This window comes from Pan paniscus, chromosome 15, assembly GCF_029289425.2.
Source record: "Pan paniscus chromosome 15, NHGRI_mPanPan1-v2.0_pri, whole genome shotgun sequence".
NCBI classification, from domain to species: domain Eukaryota; kingdom Metazoa; phylum Chordata; class Mammalia; order Primates; family Hominidae; genus Pan; species Pan paniscus.
The window spans coordinates 74,950,948-74,968,713 of record NC_073264.2 but is presented as its reverse complement, the minus strand read 5'-3'; the positions used below and the strand labels follow the sequence as shown (position 1 = coordinate 74,968,713).

Below are 17,766 nucleotides of genomic sequence, written 5' to 3'. Positions count from 1 at the left end.
AGACAATGTCATCCTAAAAAAAATTATTAAAATTGAACAAAGGTAGACTTCTGTTCCTCAACTTATGATAGGGATATGTCCCAATAAAACCATCATTAGTTGAAAATATCCTAAGCAAAAAATGCATTTAATATACCTAACCTACTGAACATCATAGCTTAGCCTAGCCTACCTAAAACATGCTCAGAACACTTATGGCTGGGCAAAATCATCTGGCAACACAGTACACCGTAGAGTACCAGTTGTTTACCCTTATGGTCATTGTCAAAATAAACATCCACTCCAGCTGGGCGTGATTCACGGAGTTGTTCAGCCACATACGGTGGCTGACCAGGAGCTACAGCTTGTTGCCGCTGCCCAGCATCTCGAGAGAGTGTCATACTGATATCGCTAGCCTGGGAAAAGACCAAAATTCAAAATTCAAAGTATGGCTTCCACTGAATGCATACGGCTTTTGCATCATTGTAAAGTAGAACCATCATAAGTTGGGGACCATAGGTAGTTTAAATGTTAAAATCTCACAATTTTTGGCTTTCACTCATTGAAAAATATAAAATCAAAGAATAATAATTAAATTTAAAAAAATAAAATTTCGCAAATTAAATCTGATTTCATAAAAGGAATAAATAATCAGACCCAAAACATCACGTGCAATTCATTATTTTTCAAGCTTGTGGCGAACTAAAATCACAGCTCGGACACAATGTTTGTTTTCAATGGTTTCAACCTATAAAGGCTATTATTTATAAAAGGATGTACTTTTATAAGATTCTTTTTTTGTTTTTTTAAAGAAACAGGGTCTGTCACCCAGGCTGGAGTACAGTGGTGCAATCATAGCTCACTGTAACTTCGAACTCCTGGGCTGAAGTACTCTTCCTGCCTCAGCCTCTCAAGTAGTTAGGACAACAGGCGTGCCACCACGCTGGGCTAATTTATTTACTGAAGAGTCTTACTATGTTGCCCAGGCTGGTCTTGAGCTCCTTTCCTCAAGTAATCCTGCCAAGTTGGCCTCCCAAAGCACTGGGATTGCAGGCATGAGCCACTGTGCCAGGCCAACTTCATAAAATTCTATCAAAATGTTTACACTTCTAGAATTCAATAAGTGGTTTCTTATTTGAGGATATTAATTTAAAATGTGAGTTTGACTTTTAATTCATGCAATTCCAAACAGCTTCTCTATCATTCTCTTCCTTATAATAATGAAAGCAAAGCTTTAGCATTTACTATATCTCCTTTTGGTTAACAGAGAATAAGACACTAAAATCTACATTTTTCATACTGTTAGTAAGAGAGTCTAAGTAGGTAAAAAAAAAAAAACCATTTCTACAAGAAACGTGTGAAAGTCATTATAAATTTATTCAATTTTGGCTGGGCGTGGTAGCTCACACCTATAATCCCAGAACTTTGGGAGGCCGAAGCAGGTGGATCTCTTGAGGCCAGGAGTTCGAGAACAGCCTGGCCAACATGGCAAAACCCCATCTCTACTAAAAATACAAAAATTAGCCAGGTGTGATGGCACATACCTGTAGTCCCAGCTACTCTAGAGGCTAAGGCATGAGAATCTCTTGAACCCAGGAGGCGGAGGTTGCAGTGAGCCAAGATTGCGCCACTGCACTCCAGCCTGGAGACTTTGTCTCAAAAAAGAAAAAAAAAATTTATCCAATTTTATATTTTTAATGGTATACATATATCCGGAATTTCAATTATGAATTATAACAATCGTCAAATAATCAGAAAATCAAATAATTCTCAGAAAGTTTACCTGCCCAGCCACAGATCCACAGGCACCTGCGGCCCCACTGACAACCATTGTCTTATTAGATCCAGCAGTTATATGACCTTTTTCCTGTATCCCAATCAAGGAAGTCAAACCAGGCATACCTATAGCTCCAAGAAAATATGAAAGATGTCCATCCACAAGTTGTGGGTCTACCTAAAATAAAATATATACCCTTTAAAAATAATACTAGGAATTCCTGTTTTGAGACAACAAAGTAGAGACAACGTGTTATGGACTGAATTGCGTCCCCACAACATTTATATAGTAAAGCCCTGAGCCCCAGTGTGACTTTATTTGGAGATAGGGACTTAAAGGAGACATTTAGGATTGAATGAGGACATAAAGGTGGGGTCCTAGTCCAACAAGACTTGTGTCCAGGCCGGGCACAGTGGCTCACATCTGTAATCCCAGCACTTTGGGAGACCGAGGCAGGCGGATCACCTGAGACCAGGAGTTCGAGACCAGCCTAGCCAACATGGCGAAACCCCATCTCTACTAAAAATACAAAAAATTAGCAAGGCATGGTGGCATGCGCCTGTAATCCCAGCTACTCAGGAGGCTGAGGCAGGAGAATCGCTTGAACCCAGGAGGTTGCAGTGAGCTGAGATCATGCCACTGCACTCCAGCCTGGGCGACAGAGTTAGACTTCATCTCAAAAAAAAAAAAAAAAAAAAAAAAAAAGGGACTTATGTCCTTAGAAGAAGAAGAAACAAGATCTATCTCTCTGCACACCTACAGAGGAAAGACTGCCTGAGGACACAGCAAGAAGGCGGCCATCTGCAATCCAGGAGGAGGGGCCTCACCAGAAACCAAATTTTCCAGAACTCTGATCTTGGACTTCTAGCTTCCAGAACTGTGAGAAAATAAATTTCTGTTGTTTAAACCACCCAGCCTGTAGTATTCTGTTATGGCAGTCCATCAGTATAATAAATAACCCAATATGGTTTATAGAAGAGTAAACCATTCATCAGTCTTGCTAAAATTCTATACTTTATTTGTAAAGAGTAAAAAACGGTATTACTTCTCTTTATATTAAAGAAACTTTAAGGCCGGGTGCGGTGGCTCACGCCTGTAATCCCAGTACTTAAGGAGGCTGAGGTGGGTGGATCATGTGGTCAGGAGTTCAAGACCAGCCTGGCCAAAATGGTGAAACCCCGTCTCTACTAAAAATACAAAAAATTAGCCAGGTGTGGTGGTGGGTGCCCAAAACCCAGCTACTCAGGAGGCTGAGGCAGAGAATTGTTTGAACCTGGGAGGTGGAGGTTACAGTGAGCCAAGATTGTGCCACCGCACTCCAGCCTGGGCGACAAAGCAAGACTCCATCTCAAAAAAAAAAAAAAAAAAAGAAACTTTTTAAAAAATTCCCATGTAAGAGACAAAATATTCTTTCTTGTTAATGCCCCAAGTATGGAAAAAAAAAAAAAAAAAAAGGAAATGCTTAACAGAAAAATACTTGGCAACAATGGAAGATCTTTAAGTCTCTGAGCAATTCCAACATAAACATGTACCTATAAATATCAACTCAGGCCGGGTACAGTGGCTCATGCCTGTAATCCCAGCACTTTGGGAGGCCAAGGCGGGTGGATCATGAGGTCAGGCGTTCAACACCACCCTGGCCAAGATGCTGAAATCCCATCTCTACTAAAAATACAAAAATTAGCCAGCCATGGTGGTAGGCGCCTGTAATCCCAGCTACCCAGGTGGCTGAGGCAGGAGAATCGCTTGAACCCAGGTGGCAGAGGTTGAAGTGAGCCGAGATCGCGCCACTGCGCTCCAGCCTGGGCAACAGAGCAAGACTCTGTCTTGAAAAAAAAAAAAAATCAACTCAAACTCCAACAGTTCTCATTACTAATGCTTAAAATGTACCATTAAGGCTGGGCACAGTGGTTCACACCTGTAATCCCAGCACTTTGTGGGGCTGAGGCGGGAGGATCGGTTGAGGCCAGGAGTTCAAGACCAGCCTGGGCAACATGGTGAGACTCTTGTTTCTACAACAAGTTTAATAAAAATGGCTGGGTGCAGTGACTCACGCCTGTAATCCCAGCACTTTGGGAGACCAAGGCAGACAGATCACTTGAGGTCAGGAGTTTGAGAACAGCCTGGCCAACATGGCAAAACCCCATCTCTACTAAAAATACAAAAAATTAGCTGGGCGTGGTGGTGCACACCTGTAATCCCAGCTACTCGGGAGACTGAGGTGGGAAGATCACTTGAACCCAGGAGGCAGAGGTTGCAGTGAGCCAAGATCACTCCAGCCTGGGTGACAGAGTGAGACGCCGTCTCTAAATAAATAAAGTCATTAGCAGACCCAGTCAGGCTATTACCTATTCTTTTGGCAGCTGCTCTGAAACAACTTTTATTACCTGAGAGACTTTATCTACAATAAGATAACCTTTGTTTACCATGCAATCCCTCCCCTTTCCCTTTTTGTTGCCATTTCCCCCAAAAGCCTCAAGCCCTATTCCTTTAGCTATAAAAACTTCAAGCTCACACCTGTAATCTCAGCACTTTGGGAGGCTGAGGTGGGAGAATTGCTTGAGCCTAGGAGTTTGAGACCAGCCGGGGCAACACAGTGACAACCCATCTCTAAAACAAACAAACAAGCAAAGAAACAAACAAAAAAAACCTTCAACCATCTGGTCCCTCCTTTGAGTCTCCTATTCTTCTGTGAGGCTCCAGTGCACATACATGAATTAAAATGGTTTTTCTCCTGTTAATCTGTTTATTGTCAGTTTATTTTAGCAGGCTCAATTATCAAACCTTCAGAAGGGCAATTTAAACTTCCCTACACAGCTAACAGTGGAAAAGGAACAAAGGCTTTCCACATTTTGGCAGCTAGCTAAAAGAAAATATATGCTTTTATTTTTCCCTGATTACAAACACAACTGAATATCAAATGCACAAAGTAAGAATTATACGGGGAAAAAAAATCAGATACGTTCATATATATATCACCTTTTCAAGGCTATTTCCATCCAGAATAACCTTGGTTTGCCAGGGCCAATAGAAAGAAGTCACAAAATCGCCTTTAGTCAAATTTGTGTGTTTGCTTTCTTCTATAATTCCAATACCTCCACCATCAACGACTTGAGATAGCTGCCAAGGTGTTATATAATCAGTGCCAGTGTCTTCATTCATTCTACAACGCTGAAAAAAGAAAACATTAAGATAATTTTATCCAATAATGTCAAACCACTCTACTAATTTACCCAATGACTAAAAGTATATAATGAGTAATATATTGCATACAATACACAAAAATCAACTCAAAATACATTCAAGACTTAAACATAAGACCTGAAACAACATAGTGACTATAGTTAATAACAATGTATTATATGCTTGAAAATTGCCACTGGCTGGGAACAGTGGCTAACAATGTATTGTATACTTGAAAATTGTCACTGGCTGGGAACGGTGGCTCAGGCCTATAATCCTAGCACTTTGTGAGGCTGAGGCAGGCAGATCACTTGAGGTCAGGAGTTCAAGAACAGCCTGGCCAACATGGTGAAACCTCATCTCTACAAAAATACAAAAATTAGCCAGGCATGATGGCGGGTGCCTGTAATCCCAGCTACTCAGGAGGCTGAGGCAGAAGAATCACTTGAACTCGGGAGGTGGAGGTTGCAGTGAGCCAAGATTGCACCACTGTACTCCATCCAGCCTGGGCAACAAGAGCGAAACTCCGTCTCAAAAAAAAAAAGAAAAGAAAAGAAAAAAAGAAACTTGCCATGAGGGTAGATTCTAAGTGTTCTCACCACAAACAATAAGTATGTGATATAATCCATGTTAATTAGCATGTTAGCATGATATAGCCACTGCACAATATAAACATATTTCTTTTTTCTTTTTCTTTTTTTTGACATGGAGTTTCGCTCTCTTTGCCCAGGCTGGAGTACAATGACGCGATCTAGGCTCACTGCAACCTCTGCCTCCTGGGTTCAAGCGATTCTCCTGCCTCAGCCTCCCGAGTAGCTGGGATTAGAGGCATGTGCCACCATGACTGGCTACTTTTGTATTTTTAGTAGAGATGTGGTTTCTCCATGTTGGTCAGGCTGGTCTCGAACTCCCAACCTCAGGTGTACCGCCCGCAGCCTCTCAAAGTGCTGGGATTACTGGCATGAGCCACCACGCCTGGCCTGTAAACATTTCAAAACATCATGTTGTACACCATTAAAAATTTTTTTTTTTTTTTTGAGATGGAGTCTGTCACCCAGGCTGGAGTGTAGTGGTATGATCTGGGCTCAGTGCAACCTCCACTTCCTGGGTTCAAGCGATTCTTCTGCCTCAGCCTCCCGCATAGCTGGGACTACAGGCACGCACCACCACACCTGGCTAATTTTTGTATTTTTAGTAGAGACGGAGTTTCGCCATATTGGCCAGGCTGGTCTCGAACTCCTGACCTCGTTGATCCGCTGGCCTTGGCCTCCCAAACTGCTGGGATTACAGGCGTGAGCCACCATGCCTGGCAACAATTTTTATTTGTCAATAAATTTGTTTTTAAATAAAAAATTAAAAAACTGAGGTGACAGTTGCAAAGCTCTGTGAGTATTCCAAAATTCACTGAATTGTACATTTAAATGCATGAAATGTATGCTAGTGAATAAAGCTAAAAATTTAAAAGAATTACTTAAGGAAATTGAAGTAATATTATACACATTATACTAGCAAAAAATAATACAAAATAGTGTTTTGATGGTTTCAAAGGATTGTGGCCAATTAGGTTACACTCACATGTTGCTGATATTATAAAATTATTTTTTATGGAAAACAAACTAGCAACATATACACCATAAAACTTGATTTCTTTTGGGCTAGCAATTCTGTCTCCCCAGTGGAAATAACCCAAAAAGAAGTGAAGTAATTTTTATACAGTTGCTCATCCCAACTTCAGACCAAGTACGCTCCCTATTTCATGCCCCCTAACCTCAGATAAGTGCTCTCTTCACCCCTCAAAGACAGAATGTCACAATAGGACCGCACCCTATCTCAAGAGGAAGGCTAACAACTTCTCTTGGTAGCAGTCAAGGCTCTCTTCCTCTGTGGCTCACTCTTGCCTCTATCATGAAATCCAAAATGTAGAGGACCACAGCACGGACCAGGAAATGGAAAACATGGAAGGACACCTGATTAAGGGGTCCCATGTGGTTCGGTGTACCCAGGTAAAACGGGTAAAAGACGAAACAGAGAACTGATGCAGAAGCTTCTGTAAGAATACATTTGCTTCTGCTTGTGTGCCACCTCCCACGTATTCCTTAAAAGCAAGTGCAGCCATAGACACTGGCCAGACCAAGGGCACTTAAACACAGCTAGTAGGAAAAATGGAAATAAGCTCTCTGAGCTATAGAAAAAAAATCTACTTTTTCCTCCTTTCACTCACCACTCAACACTTCTAAAAACAGATGTGGAGGGGTATTTCCCCATACACCAACCAAGCAATTCTGCAGAGGACATCAACTGGGTGTCCCCTAATTCCATTCAGTTCAACTGTGACACTATCTACCTGGATATAGTGTCAGGTCCCACAGATTAAAGGCTCAGTCCCACAAGACTGCACCTACTTCAGATGCCAATCTCAAGCCCTAGGTTATGGTCTGTGCTTCTGACAAACTGGCTATAAATCAGGGTCCCCACTCTACCCTCTCCTTTGGTTTAATTTGCTAGAGCACCTCACAGAAGTCAGAGAAATACTTTACTTACATTTACTGTTTATTATAAAGGATATTACAAAGGATATAGATGAATAGCCAAATAAAAATAATAAAAATTTTTTAAAAAGACAAAAAAAGAACAAAAACTAAAAAAAAAAAAAAAAGATGAACAGCCAAATAGAAGAGATGCATGGGGTAAGTTATATGGGAAAAGGCGTGGAGTTTCCACACCCTCTCCAGGTGCACCACCCTACAGGAATCACCATGTGTTCAGCTATTTGGAAACTCCTCAATCAGGTCCTTTTGGGTTTTGATGAAGGCGTCATTATATAGACATGATTGATTAAACCACTGGCCATTGGTGATAAACTCAACCTTCACCTGCTGTCCCCTACCTGGAGGTAAGGTGGTAGGAATAAAAGTTCCAACCCTCTGATCATATGGTTGGTTGCCTTGGTAACCAGCCCCCATCCTGAGGCTATCCAGGAGCTCCCAACCACTTGTCATCTCATTAGAATACAAAAAGACACCTTGGAGATTCCAAGGGCTTTAGGAATTGTGTGCCAGCAAAGAGCAAGAAGACCAAATATTTCCTATTATAAATCACGATATCACACAAGTAATTCCCTATTGCTAAACAAATGATGTCAACAGAACAGAATGTTATTAACCACTAAAATAATAATATTTGAACTAGTTTTTCCATATAAAGTCACTTAAAGACTATGAAAGCACATCTATAAACCCACCACTTTGGGAGGCTGAGGCAGGAGGATCCCTTGAGGCCAGGACTTTGAGACCAGACTGGCCAACATAGTAAGACACTCCTCTCTATCAAATGAAAATAAAAATTTTAAAAAGAATAAAAAGAATATGAAAGCCAAGTTGTATATGCACATTAAGGATAATCATGTAAAATACTGTGTACACATAATGATTAATTTTAGTTGTGAATTTGGAATGATATAAAATCTCAATTATTTAATGTTTGTTAGACTCCCTTTTCCCTTTTAAAGCTGCTTAAGAGGTCTGGTGTGGTGGCTCATGTCTGTAATCCCAGCACTCTGGGAGGCCAAGGCGGGCAGATCACCTGAGGTCAGGAGTTTGAGACCAGCCTGGCCAACATGGCAAAACCCTGTCTCTACTAAAAATATAAAAATTAGCTGGGCGTGGTGGCGCACGCCTGTAATCCCAGCTACTCAGAAGGCTGAGGCAGGAGAATCACTTGAACCCAGGAGGCAGAGGTGGCAGTGAGCCGAGATTGTGCCACTGCACAGAGCAAGACTCTATCTCAAAAAAAAAAAAAAAAAAGGTTGCTTAAGATTTTTCTATTTTTTAGAGTTGGGGTCTTGCGTTGCTGCCCAAGCTGGACTTGAACTCATGGCTTCAAGCCATCCTCCCACCTCAAGTCTCCCAAGTAGCTGGAATTATAGGCCCAAGCCACCATGCCCAGCTGATTCTTTTTTTTTTTTCTCTCTGAGACGGAGTCTCTCTCTGTCACTCAGGCTGGAGTGCAGTGGAATGGCACAATCTCAGCTCAATGCAACCTCCGCCTCCCCGGCTCAAGCGATTCTCCTGCCTCAGCGTCCTGAGTAGCTGAGATAACAGGCACATGCCACCACGCCTGGCTAATTTTTGTAGTTTTCGTAGAGACGGTGTTTCACCATGTTGGCCAGGCTGGTCTCAAACTCCTGACCTCAAGTGATCCGCCCGCCTCAGCCTCCCAAAATGCTGGGATTACCAGCATGAGCCACCTCGCCCAGCCTGATTATTTTTTTTAAAGGAATGATGCATAGACAATGTCTAGTGAAAGTATCCCAAAGTGATTTTTCTTCCTTCCTTTATGCAATTAACATTTAATAAACATTATGCTAGTCACTGGAGATACAGTGATAAATACGAACTTTGTTTTCATAAACTTTTTTTTTTTTTTTTTTGAGGCACGGTCTCACTCTGTTGCCCAGGCTGGAGTGCAGTGGCATGATCACAGCTCACTACAGCTTCGACCTCCTGGGCTCAAGTGATCCTCTCACTTCCCGGGCTCAAGTGATCCTCCCACCTCCCGGGCTCAAGTGATCCTCCCACCTCAGCCTCCAGAGTGGCTGGTGCACCTTAACACTCACCTAATTTCCTTTTTTTGGTATTGATGGCATCTTTCTGTGTTGCCCAGGATGGTTTCAAACTCCTGGGGTCAAGTGATCCTCCTGCCTCAGCCTCCCAATGTGCTGGGATTATAAGTATGAGCCATGGCACCCAGCCCATAAGCTTACTTTTTACTAAGGAAGACAGATAATCTAATAACTACACAAATGTAATTATTACTTTCAATTGGGATAAATGCTGAATGTCGAGGAAAATATCAAAGAGAGGTCTGGACTAGTCTGAGGGTTCAGGGTGATTTACCAAAGGAAATCTCTTTAAAGCAGGCATCTAGGGAATAACAGGGATTACCAGGTAAAGGGAAAGGAGTGGGAAGAGGCTTTTAGATAGAGGGCCAACATGTATGAAGGCTTGCTTTAATATGTACCTGGGACTCTGTTTTAACCAGGTATGGTAAAATGATAGATACGAAGACAACTGCCTTGAAAGAAGAATTTCTTACAGTTGCCAAGAGGGGAGGGCACAATATGCCAAGAAGGGTCGCATGGGGAAGCACAAGAGTTGGTCAAGAGGGCAAAGGAGCAAGGAAGAGCATGGCCCAGAGTCTTCTTTTTTTTTTTTAAGGAAGAAGTATCTTTGGTTTCCACAGGAAAGAACGGGCAAGGCAGGGTAGGTAACCTTGAGTATATTACATGACAGCTTTAATAATGTCAGAGGGCTCTGATATACAGGGGTGGTTCTTAAGTTGTGCAGCATCTGGCCCTGAGGTGATTTAAGGCAGGGGAGTGTGAGTTAGATAGAGGAGGAGTTTAGGGATATGGGCTTTGAACTGGTTGGTTTGTATATGAATGGCAAGACTCAAATGCAAGTTGTTATCTCTAAAAATAAGCAAATCCCGCTAGGGACAGTTACTCTAGGATTCACAAGCCCCCTAAGATGTCAAAACATCCTAAAATACACTAAATTAAAAACACAATTCATACAAAGATTAAGCAGAAGGGGGCACTGATGTGTTACAAAAGACAGACATCCACTGAGGCAACAGTGTGAGGGTAATTGGCAGGCTTCTCTGAGCCTGGACAGGTAAAGGAGTCAGGTTATGTAGCTTCTTTTTTTTTTTGAGACAGAGTCTTGCTCTGTTGCCCAGGCTGGAGTGCAGTGGTGTGATCTCGGCTCACTGCAACCTCGGCCTCCCGGGCTCAAGTGATTTTCCTGCCTCAGCCTCCCAAGTAGCTGGGACTACAGGCATGTGCCACCACGCCTGGCTAATTTTTTTGTATTTTTAGTAGAGACGGGGTTTCACTATGTTGGCCAGGCTGGTGTCAAACTCCTGACCTCAGGTTATCCACCCACTTCGGCCTCCCAAAGTGCTGGGATTACAAGCGTGAGCCACCGCGCCTGGCCCAGGTTATGTAGCTTCTTAGACCATGTCAAGGCTGATTGGTCTCAATTCCAAAACTAATGGGAAGCCATTAAACCACTTTAAGCAAGGTGACACAATTAGTTGCTGTTATAAAAAGAATCACTCTGGCACTCTGGCTGCAGTGTGAAAAATGGCTTAAAGGGGAAAAGTGTGTATGCAAGGGTATCTACCCCATTAGGAAAGAAACAATGGTGATTCAGACTAGGTAGACTTCCCTGGAATTACTAAGACATGGACTGAATTGAGAGGTATTTAGGAGGTGGGATCCACAGGACCTGGTAGAGGCAAAATTCTCAAGACTGTGCTTTCTAGCATGAAATGAGTAAGTAGACAAAATATTTACTTCCCTGGAGGAAAAAGAGGTTTTTTGGTTTTTGTTTTTGCTTTGAAGTTGGGAGTGTTCGAAGTGAAAATCATTAATTCAATTTATATTATAATCCTAGTTGTTCCATCATTTTTCCTCCCCTAAAATCTTTTTTTTTTTTAAAGACAGAAAGAAATTAATGAACACCCAAATAAGTAGAAAGACATCATGCATTCATGGATCAGTGTATTAGGATATTGTTTTCATCAGAATTCTCCAGAGAAACAGAACCAACAGGATACATACATATCTATGAAGAGATTTATTATAAGGTATTGGCTCATGCAGTTAGAGAGGCTGAGAAGTCCCATTATCTGCCATCTGCAAGCTGAAGACTCAGAAAAGCCAGCAGTGTGGTTCCAGTGAATGAGAGCAGGTAAGCTGGCAGTAGAGATTCTAGTCCAGATCTGAAGGCCTGAGAACCAGGAACTCCGAGGACAGGAGAAGAATGATGCTCCAGCTTAAGCAGTCAGAGTTAGTTCAACCTTCTTCTTCTTTTTTTTTTTTTTTCTTTTGAGACAGAGTCTTGCTCTGTCACACAGGCTGGAGTGCAATGCCGCGATCTTGGCTTACTGCAATCTCCGCCTCCCGGGTTCAAACAATTCTCTTGCCTCAGCTTCCTGAGTAGCTGGGATTACAGGTGCCTGCCACCACACCCGGCTAATTTTTGTATTCTTAGTAGAGACGGGGTTTCACCACGTTGGCCAGGCTGGTCCTGAACGTCTGACCTCAGGTGATCTGCCCGCCTCAGCCTCCCAAAGTGCTGGGATTACAGGTGTGAGACACCGCACCCAGCAACCTTCTTCTACATTTTGTTCTCCTTAGGCCCTCAATGGACTGGATGATGCCCACCCACATTAGAGAAGGACATCTGCTTTATTCAGTCCACCAATCCAAAAGCTAATCTCTTCTAGAAACACCCTTGCAGACACACCCAGAAATAACGTTCAACCAGCTATTTAGACATCCCATGGCCTAGTTAAGTGGACACATAAAATGAACCATCACAGAAGACAATACTCCCCAAATTGATCTACAGACTCAAAGCAATCCCTATCAAAATCCCTATCAAAATCTTCTGTGCAGAAACTGACAAGCTGGTTCTAAAGTTCATATGAAAATTCACGGGACCCAGAAGAGCCAAAACAATCTTAAAAAAGAAAAACAGGCCAGGTGGGGTGGCTCACACCTGTAATCCCAGCACTTTGGGAGGCTGAGGCGGGCAGATCACGAGGTTAGGAGATCAAGACCATCCTGGCCAACATGGTGAAACCCTGTCTCTACTAAAATACAAAAAATTGTTCAGGCATAGTAGCTCATGCCTGTAATCCCAGCACTTTCGGAGGCCGAGGTGGGTGGATCACCTGAAGGTCAGGAGTTCAAGACCCACCTGGCCAATATGGTGAAACCCCGTCTCTGCTAAAAATACAAAATATTAGCCAGGTGTGGTGGTGGGTGCCTGTAGTCCCAGCTACTCAGGAGGCTGAGGCAGGGGAATCACTTGAACCCGGGAAGTGGAGGTTGCAGTGAGCCAAGATAGCGCCACTGCACTCCAGACTGGCGACAGAGCAAGACTCCATCTCAAAAAAAAAAACAGAAAAACAGATTGGAAGACTCACACTTGCTCATTTCAAAACTTATTACAAAGCTACAGTAATTAAGAGAGTGAGGTACTAGCATGACAGATATACAGATTGATAGAATAGAGTTGAAAGTCCAGAAATAAACCCTCATATTTATGGTCAGTTGGTTTTCAACAAGAGTACTAAGACAAACCAATGAGGAAAGAATTATCTTTTCAACAAACAGTGCTGGTTCATGTCCCTTCGTGGTCAAATATTTCTGGTCTCTCTTAAAAAAAAAAAAGTGCTGACACGACTGTATATTCACTTGCAAAAGAGTGAAGTTAGGTCAGGTGTGGTGGCTTGCACTTATCATCCCAGTTACTTGGGAGTCTGAGACAGGAGAATCACTTGAGCCCAGGGAGTTTGAGATTGTAAAAAAGAATGAGTTGGGCCCTGTGATGGATAATTTTAGGTGTCAACTTGACTGGATAGAGGGATGCCTAGATGGCTTGTGAAGCATTGTTTCTGGATATGTCCTTGAGGGTGTTTTCAGAGGTAACTAGCATGTGAGTCTGTGGACTATGTGGTGAAGATCTGCCCTCAATGTGGGTGGGCACCATCCATTCAACAAGGAGCCCAGATGGAACAAAAAAGCAGGTGAAGGACAAATTCTCTCTCTCTCCTGCAAAGCAGGACACCCTTCTTCTCCTGCCCTCTGACATAAGAACTCCAGATTCTTCAGCCTTTGTACTCTGAGACTGCACCCATGGCTTCCTGGGCTCTCAGGCCTTGGGACTGACAAGTATACCAATGGCTTCCTTGGTTGTCGGGCCTTCTAGCTTGGACTGAGCCATGCTACCAGCTTCTCTGGTTCTCCAGTTTGTAGACAGCCTATCATGGGAACTCTCAGCTTCCATAATCTTGTGAGCCAATTCCTCTTATAAGTCCCCTCTCATATATATGTGTGTGCATGTCTGTGGGTGCATGCCTATGTGTGTGTTTGTGTTTCTGTCTCTCTAAAGAATCTTGATTAATACAGACCCCTTCCTCATACGCATACACAGAGTTTAACCCAAAATGTGTTACTGACTTAAATGTTAGAGCAAAACTATAAAACTCTTAGCAGAAAATATACGACTAAATCTTCATGACCTTAAGTGAGGCAAAGCCTTCTTAGATATGAGTCTGAAAGTATTGAAAGTATACGTGACAAACAAAAAAAGAGATAAATTGGACTTTATCAAAATTAAAAACTTTTGTGCTTCAATGGATACTATCAAGAGAATAAAAAGACAACCTACAGCATAGAAGAAAATATTTATAGATCATACATCCAACAAGAAGCTTATATCAAGAATATATAAACAACTCTTCAACTCAGTAATAAAAACACAGATAATCCAACTTTTAAAATGCACAAGAGATCTGAATAGACATGTCTCCAAAAAAGACATGCAAATGACCAATAAGCACATTAAAAACATGCTCAACATTATTAGCCATAAGGAAATACAAAAGAAAACCACAAGGAGATATCACTTTACACCAACTAGAATGGCTATAACCAAAAAGACAGATAATAACAAGTGTTAGTGAGGATGTGGAAAACTGGAACCTTCATACACTGATGGTGGGATTGGAAAATGGTAAAGCCACTTTGGAAAATAGTTTGGTAGTTCCTCAAAAGGTTAAACATATACTTACTGTATGACCTAGTAATTTTACTCTTATGTATATACCCAAGAGAAACAAAAACACAGTCCACACAAAAACATATACACAAATGTTCATAGCAGAAGTATTGCTAATAGCCAAGTTGTGTAAACAACCCACATGTCCATCATCTGATGAACAGATAAGATACTGTATCCATACAATGTAACATTATTCAGCAATAAAAAGAAGTATAAACTACAACATGATGAGCCTTGTAAACACATACTAAATGAAAGAAGCCAGACACAAAAGGTCATATATTATGCCAGGCACAGTAGCTCCCACCTATAACCCCAGCTACTCAGGAGGCTGAGGCAGGAGGATCCTTGGAATTCAAGACCAGCTTGGGCTGTCTCATAGCAAGAGGTGACCTTGGGTGGGGAAAAGCCTTCTTAGATATGAGTCGGCCAGGTGTGATGGCTCACACCTGTAATCCTAGCACTTTGAGAGGCTGCTGCGGGTGGATCACCTGAGGTCAGGAGCTTGAGACCAGCCTGGCCAACATGGTGAAACCCCATCTCTACTAAAAATACAAAAATTAGCTGGGTGTGGTGGTGCACGCCTGTTAATCCCAGCTACTCAGGAGGTTGAGGCATGAGAATCTCTTGAATCCAGGAGGTGGAGGTTGCAGTGAGCTGAGATTGAGCCCCTGCACTCCAGCCTGGGGGATAGAGTGAAACTGTCTGCCAAAAAAAAAAAAAAGAGAGAGCCTGAAAGTATGAGAGTATAAATGACAAAAGATAAAACAGAACTCATCTCTAAATAAATAAATAAATAAGTTTATTCTTTGCAATGATTCATAAATAAACAATTTTAAAATGTTTTTTAAAAAAATTTTAATTAGCTGGGCATGGTGGCACACACCTATGGTCTCAGCTACTCAAGAGCTCTCAGCTGAGGTGAGAGGATTGCTTGAGCCCAGAAGGTCAAGGCAGCCGTGAGCTATGATTGCCCCACTGCATTCCAGCCTGGGCAATAGTGCAAGACTCTGTCTCTTAAAAACAACAAAAAAGAATAACATATTGTATGTTTTTATTTATATGAAATGGCCAGAATAGGCAAATCTATAGGAACAAAAAGTAGATTACTGGTTGTATACAGCAGAGGGTGGGGTGAGGAGGGGAAATGGGGAATGATTGCTAATTATACCATAGGTTCAGGGTTTCTTCTGGGGATGAAAATGTTGTAAAACTGATTGTAATGACAGTTGCAGAATTCCGTGAATATACTAAAAATAATTTAGTTGTACTCTTTAAGTGAGTAAATTGTATAGTGTGTGAATATAATAAAACTGTTAAATTTTTTAAGTATATGGAGACAGACGTAGTGGCTCACACCTGAAATCTCAGCACTTTGGAGGCCAAGATAAGAGTATTGCTTGAGTCCAGGAGTTCAAGACCAACCTGGGCAACATGGCAAGACCCCATCTCTACAAAAAACAAAAAAATTAGCCGGGTGTGGTGGTGCATACCTGTGGTCCCTGCTAGTTGAGAAGCTGAGATGGGAGGACTGCTTGAGCCCAGGAGGTCGAGGCTGCAGTGAGCTGTATTCACACCACTGCACTCAGCCTCAGCAATAGAGATCTCATTTCAAAAAAGTTAAAAATTAATAAAATGAAGTCCACAGTCCTTCACTCAGCTTGCCGCAGTAGTGACGTCTTTAATAGCTGCAGTATAATATCAAAAGCAGGACATTAACATTGGTACATTGCTGTTACCTAGACAGCAGATCAATAAGCGATCCTTTGTACGGGCACTCTTTCACTTCCTACTTTATATACTTCTGTTTCAACTATTTAGAATGTTGATAAAAATAGGCCAGGCGCAGTGGCTCACGCCTGTAATCCCAGCACTTTGGGAGGCCGAGGCGGGTGGATCACAAGGTCAGGAGATCAAGACCATCCTGGCTAACACAGTGAAACCCCATCTCTACTAAAAATACAAAAAATTAGCCGGTCGTGGTGGCGGTTGCCTGTAGTCCCGGCTGCTCGGGAGGCTGAGGCAGGAGAATGGCGTGAACCCGGGAGGCGGAGCTTGCAGTGAGCCGAGATCGCGCCACTGCACTCCAGCCTGGGCGACAGAGCAAGACTCTGTCTCAAAAACAAACAAACAAACAACAACAAAAAAAGTTAATAAAAATAATAAAGTTGCTCATTTTTTAAAAATGTCTTCAATAATGAAAAAGATAATCAGCCTCTACATAACAAAAAAAAAAAGAACAGTTTGACACCAGGCTGGCCAGTCTGGTGAGACCCCATCTCTACTAAAAATACAAAAAATTAGCTGGGTGTGGTGGTGTACGCCTGCAATCCCAGCTACTCGGGAAGCTGAGCCAGGAGAATCACTTGAACCCAGGAGGCAGAGGTTGCAGTAAGCCAAGATAGTGCCACTGCACTCCAGCCTAGGCAACAGAGTGAGACTCCATCCCAAAAAAAAAAAAGCCACTAAGTTTATAGTACTATGTCAAAACAGCAACAGGAAACTCATACAGTCTTTCAGCAACCTATGAAACAGTTAACAAAACAGACACATGGGGCCAATTTCCCTACTGCAGCAATCTGATTCCAAGCACTGAGACTTTTTTTTTGCAACAGGGTCTCACTCCATCACCCGAACGGAAGTGCAGTGGCGCAATCATGGCTCAATGCAGCCTCAACCTCCCAGGCTCAAACGATCTGCCCACATCAGCCTCTCAAGTAGCTAGGACTACAGGCACACACCACCACACCTGTCTAAATTTTTAATTTTTTGTTGAGACTGGGTCTCACTCTCTTGTCCAGGCTGGTCTTGAACTCCTGGGCTCAAGCAATCCTGCCTTGGCCTCCAAAAATGCTAGGATTACATGCAAGAGCCACCATGCCCAGCTGAGACTCTTAATAGCAGGGGGTAAATTGACATAAAGAGTTATGCTTGTCATGGCCATAGGAAAAAGTTAGAAGTAAAGAAAAGACTGTATGACCTCTGGGAGAAGTAAAGCAAGACGCCAGCTCGTAGAGCCAAAGACCCTGTGCCTAATGGCTTCTTATCTGCAGTCTTCAGCAATGTATACGTTTTCACTAAATCTTATTTATCTAGAAGTAGCATAAGTGAGTCTGTTCCTTTCAAAAAGAGATCAACTACAGGGCTAAGCACAGTGGCTCATGCCTGTAATGCCAGCACTTCAAGGAG

The 17,766-nt window shown here is 42.4% G+C and overlaps 1 protein-coding gene across 12 annotated transcripts in view; it reads right to left on the bottom strand.

The window, feature by feature from the left end:
- PTGR2 (prostaglandin reductase 2) overlaps positions 1-17,766 on the bottom strand; it is a 40,362-nt gene that overhangs the window by 13,257 nt on the left and 9,339 nt on the right. For 7 of the 12 annotated variants that reach the window (XM_008977885.4, XM_063596323.1, XM_063596322.1 and 4 more), the window contains 2 exons: positions 4,736-4,927; positions 1,763-1,933 (listed from right to left, as the gene is read on the bottom strand). In XM_008977885.4, the coding sequence (XP_008976133.2) occupies positions 1,763-1,933; positions 4,736-4,927 (363 nt within the window). Of the gene's footprint in view, positions 1-1,762; positions 1,934-4,735; positions 4,928-14,186; positions 16,266-17,766 lie in introns of those variants that run through there. The other 5 variants (XM_055097848.2, XM_034937807.3, XM_055097849.2 and 2 more) reach the window with 2 other exon arrangements.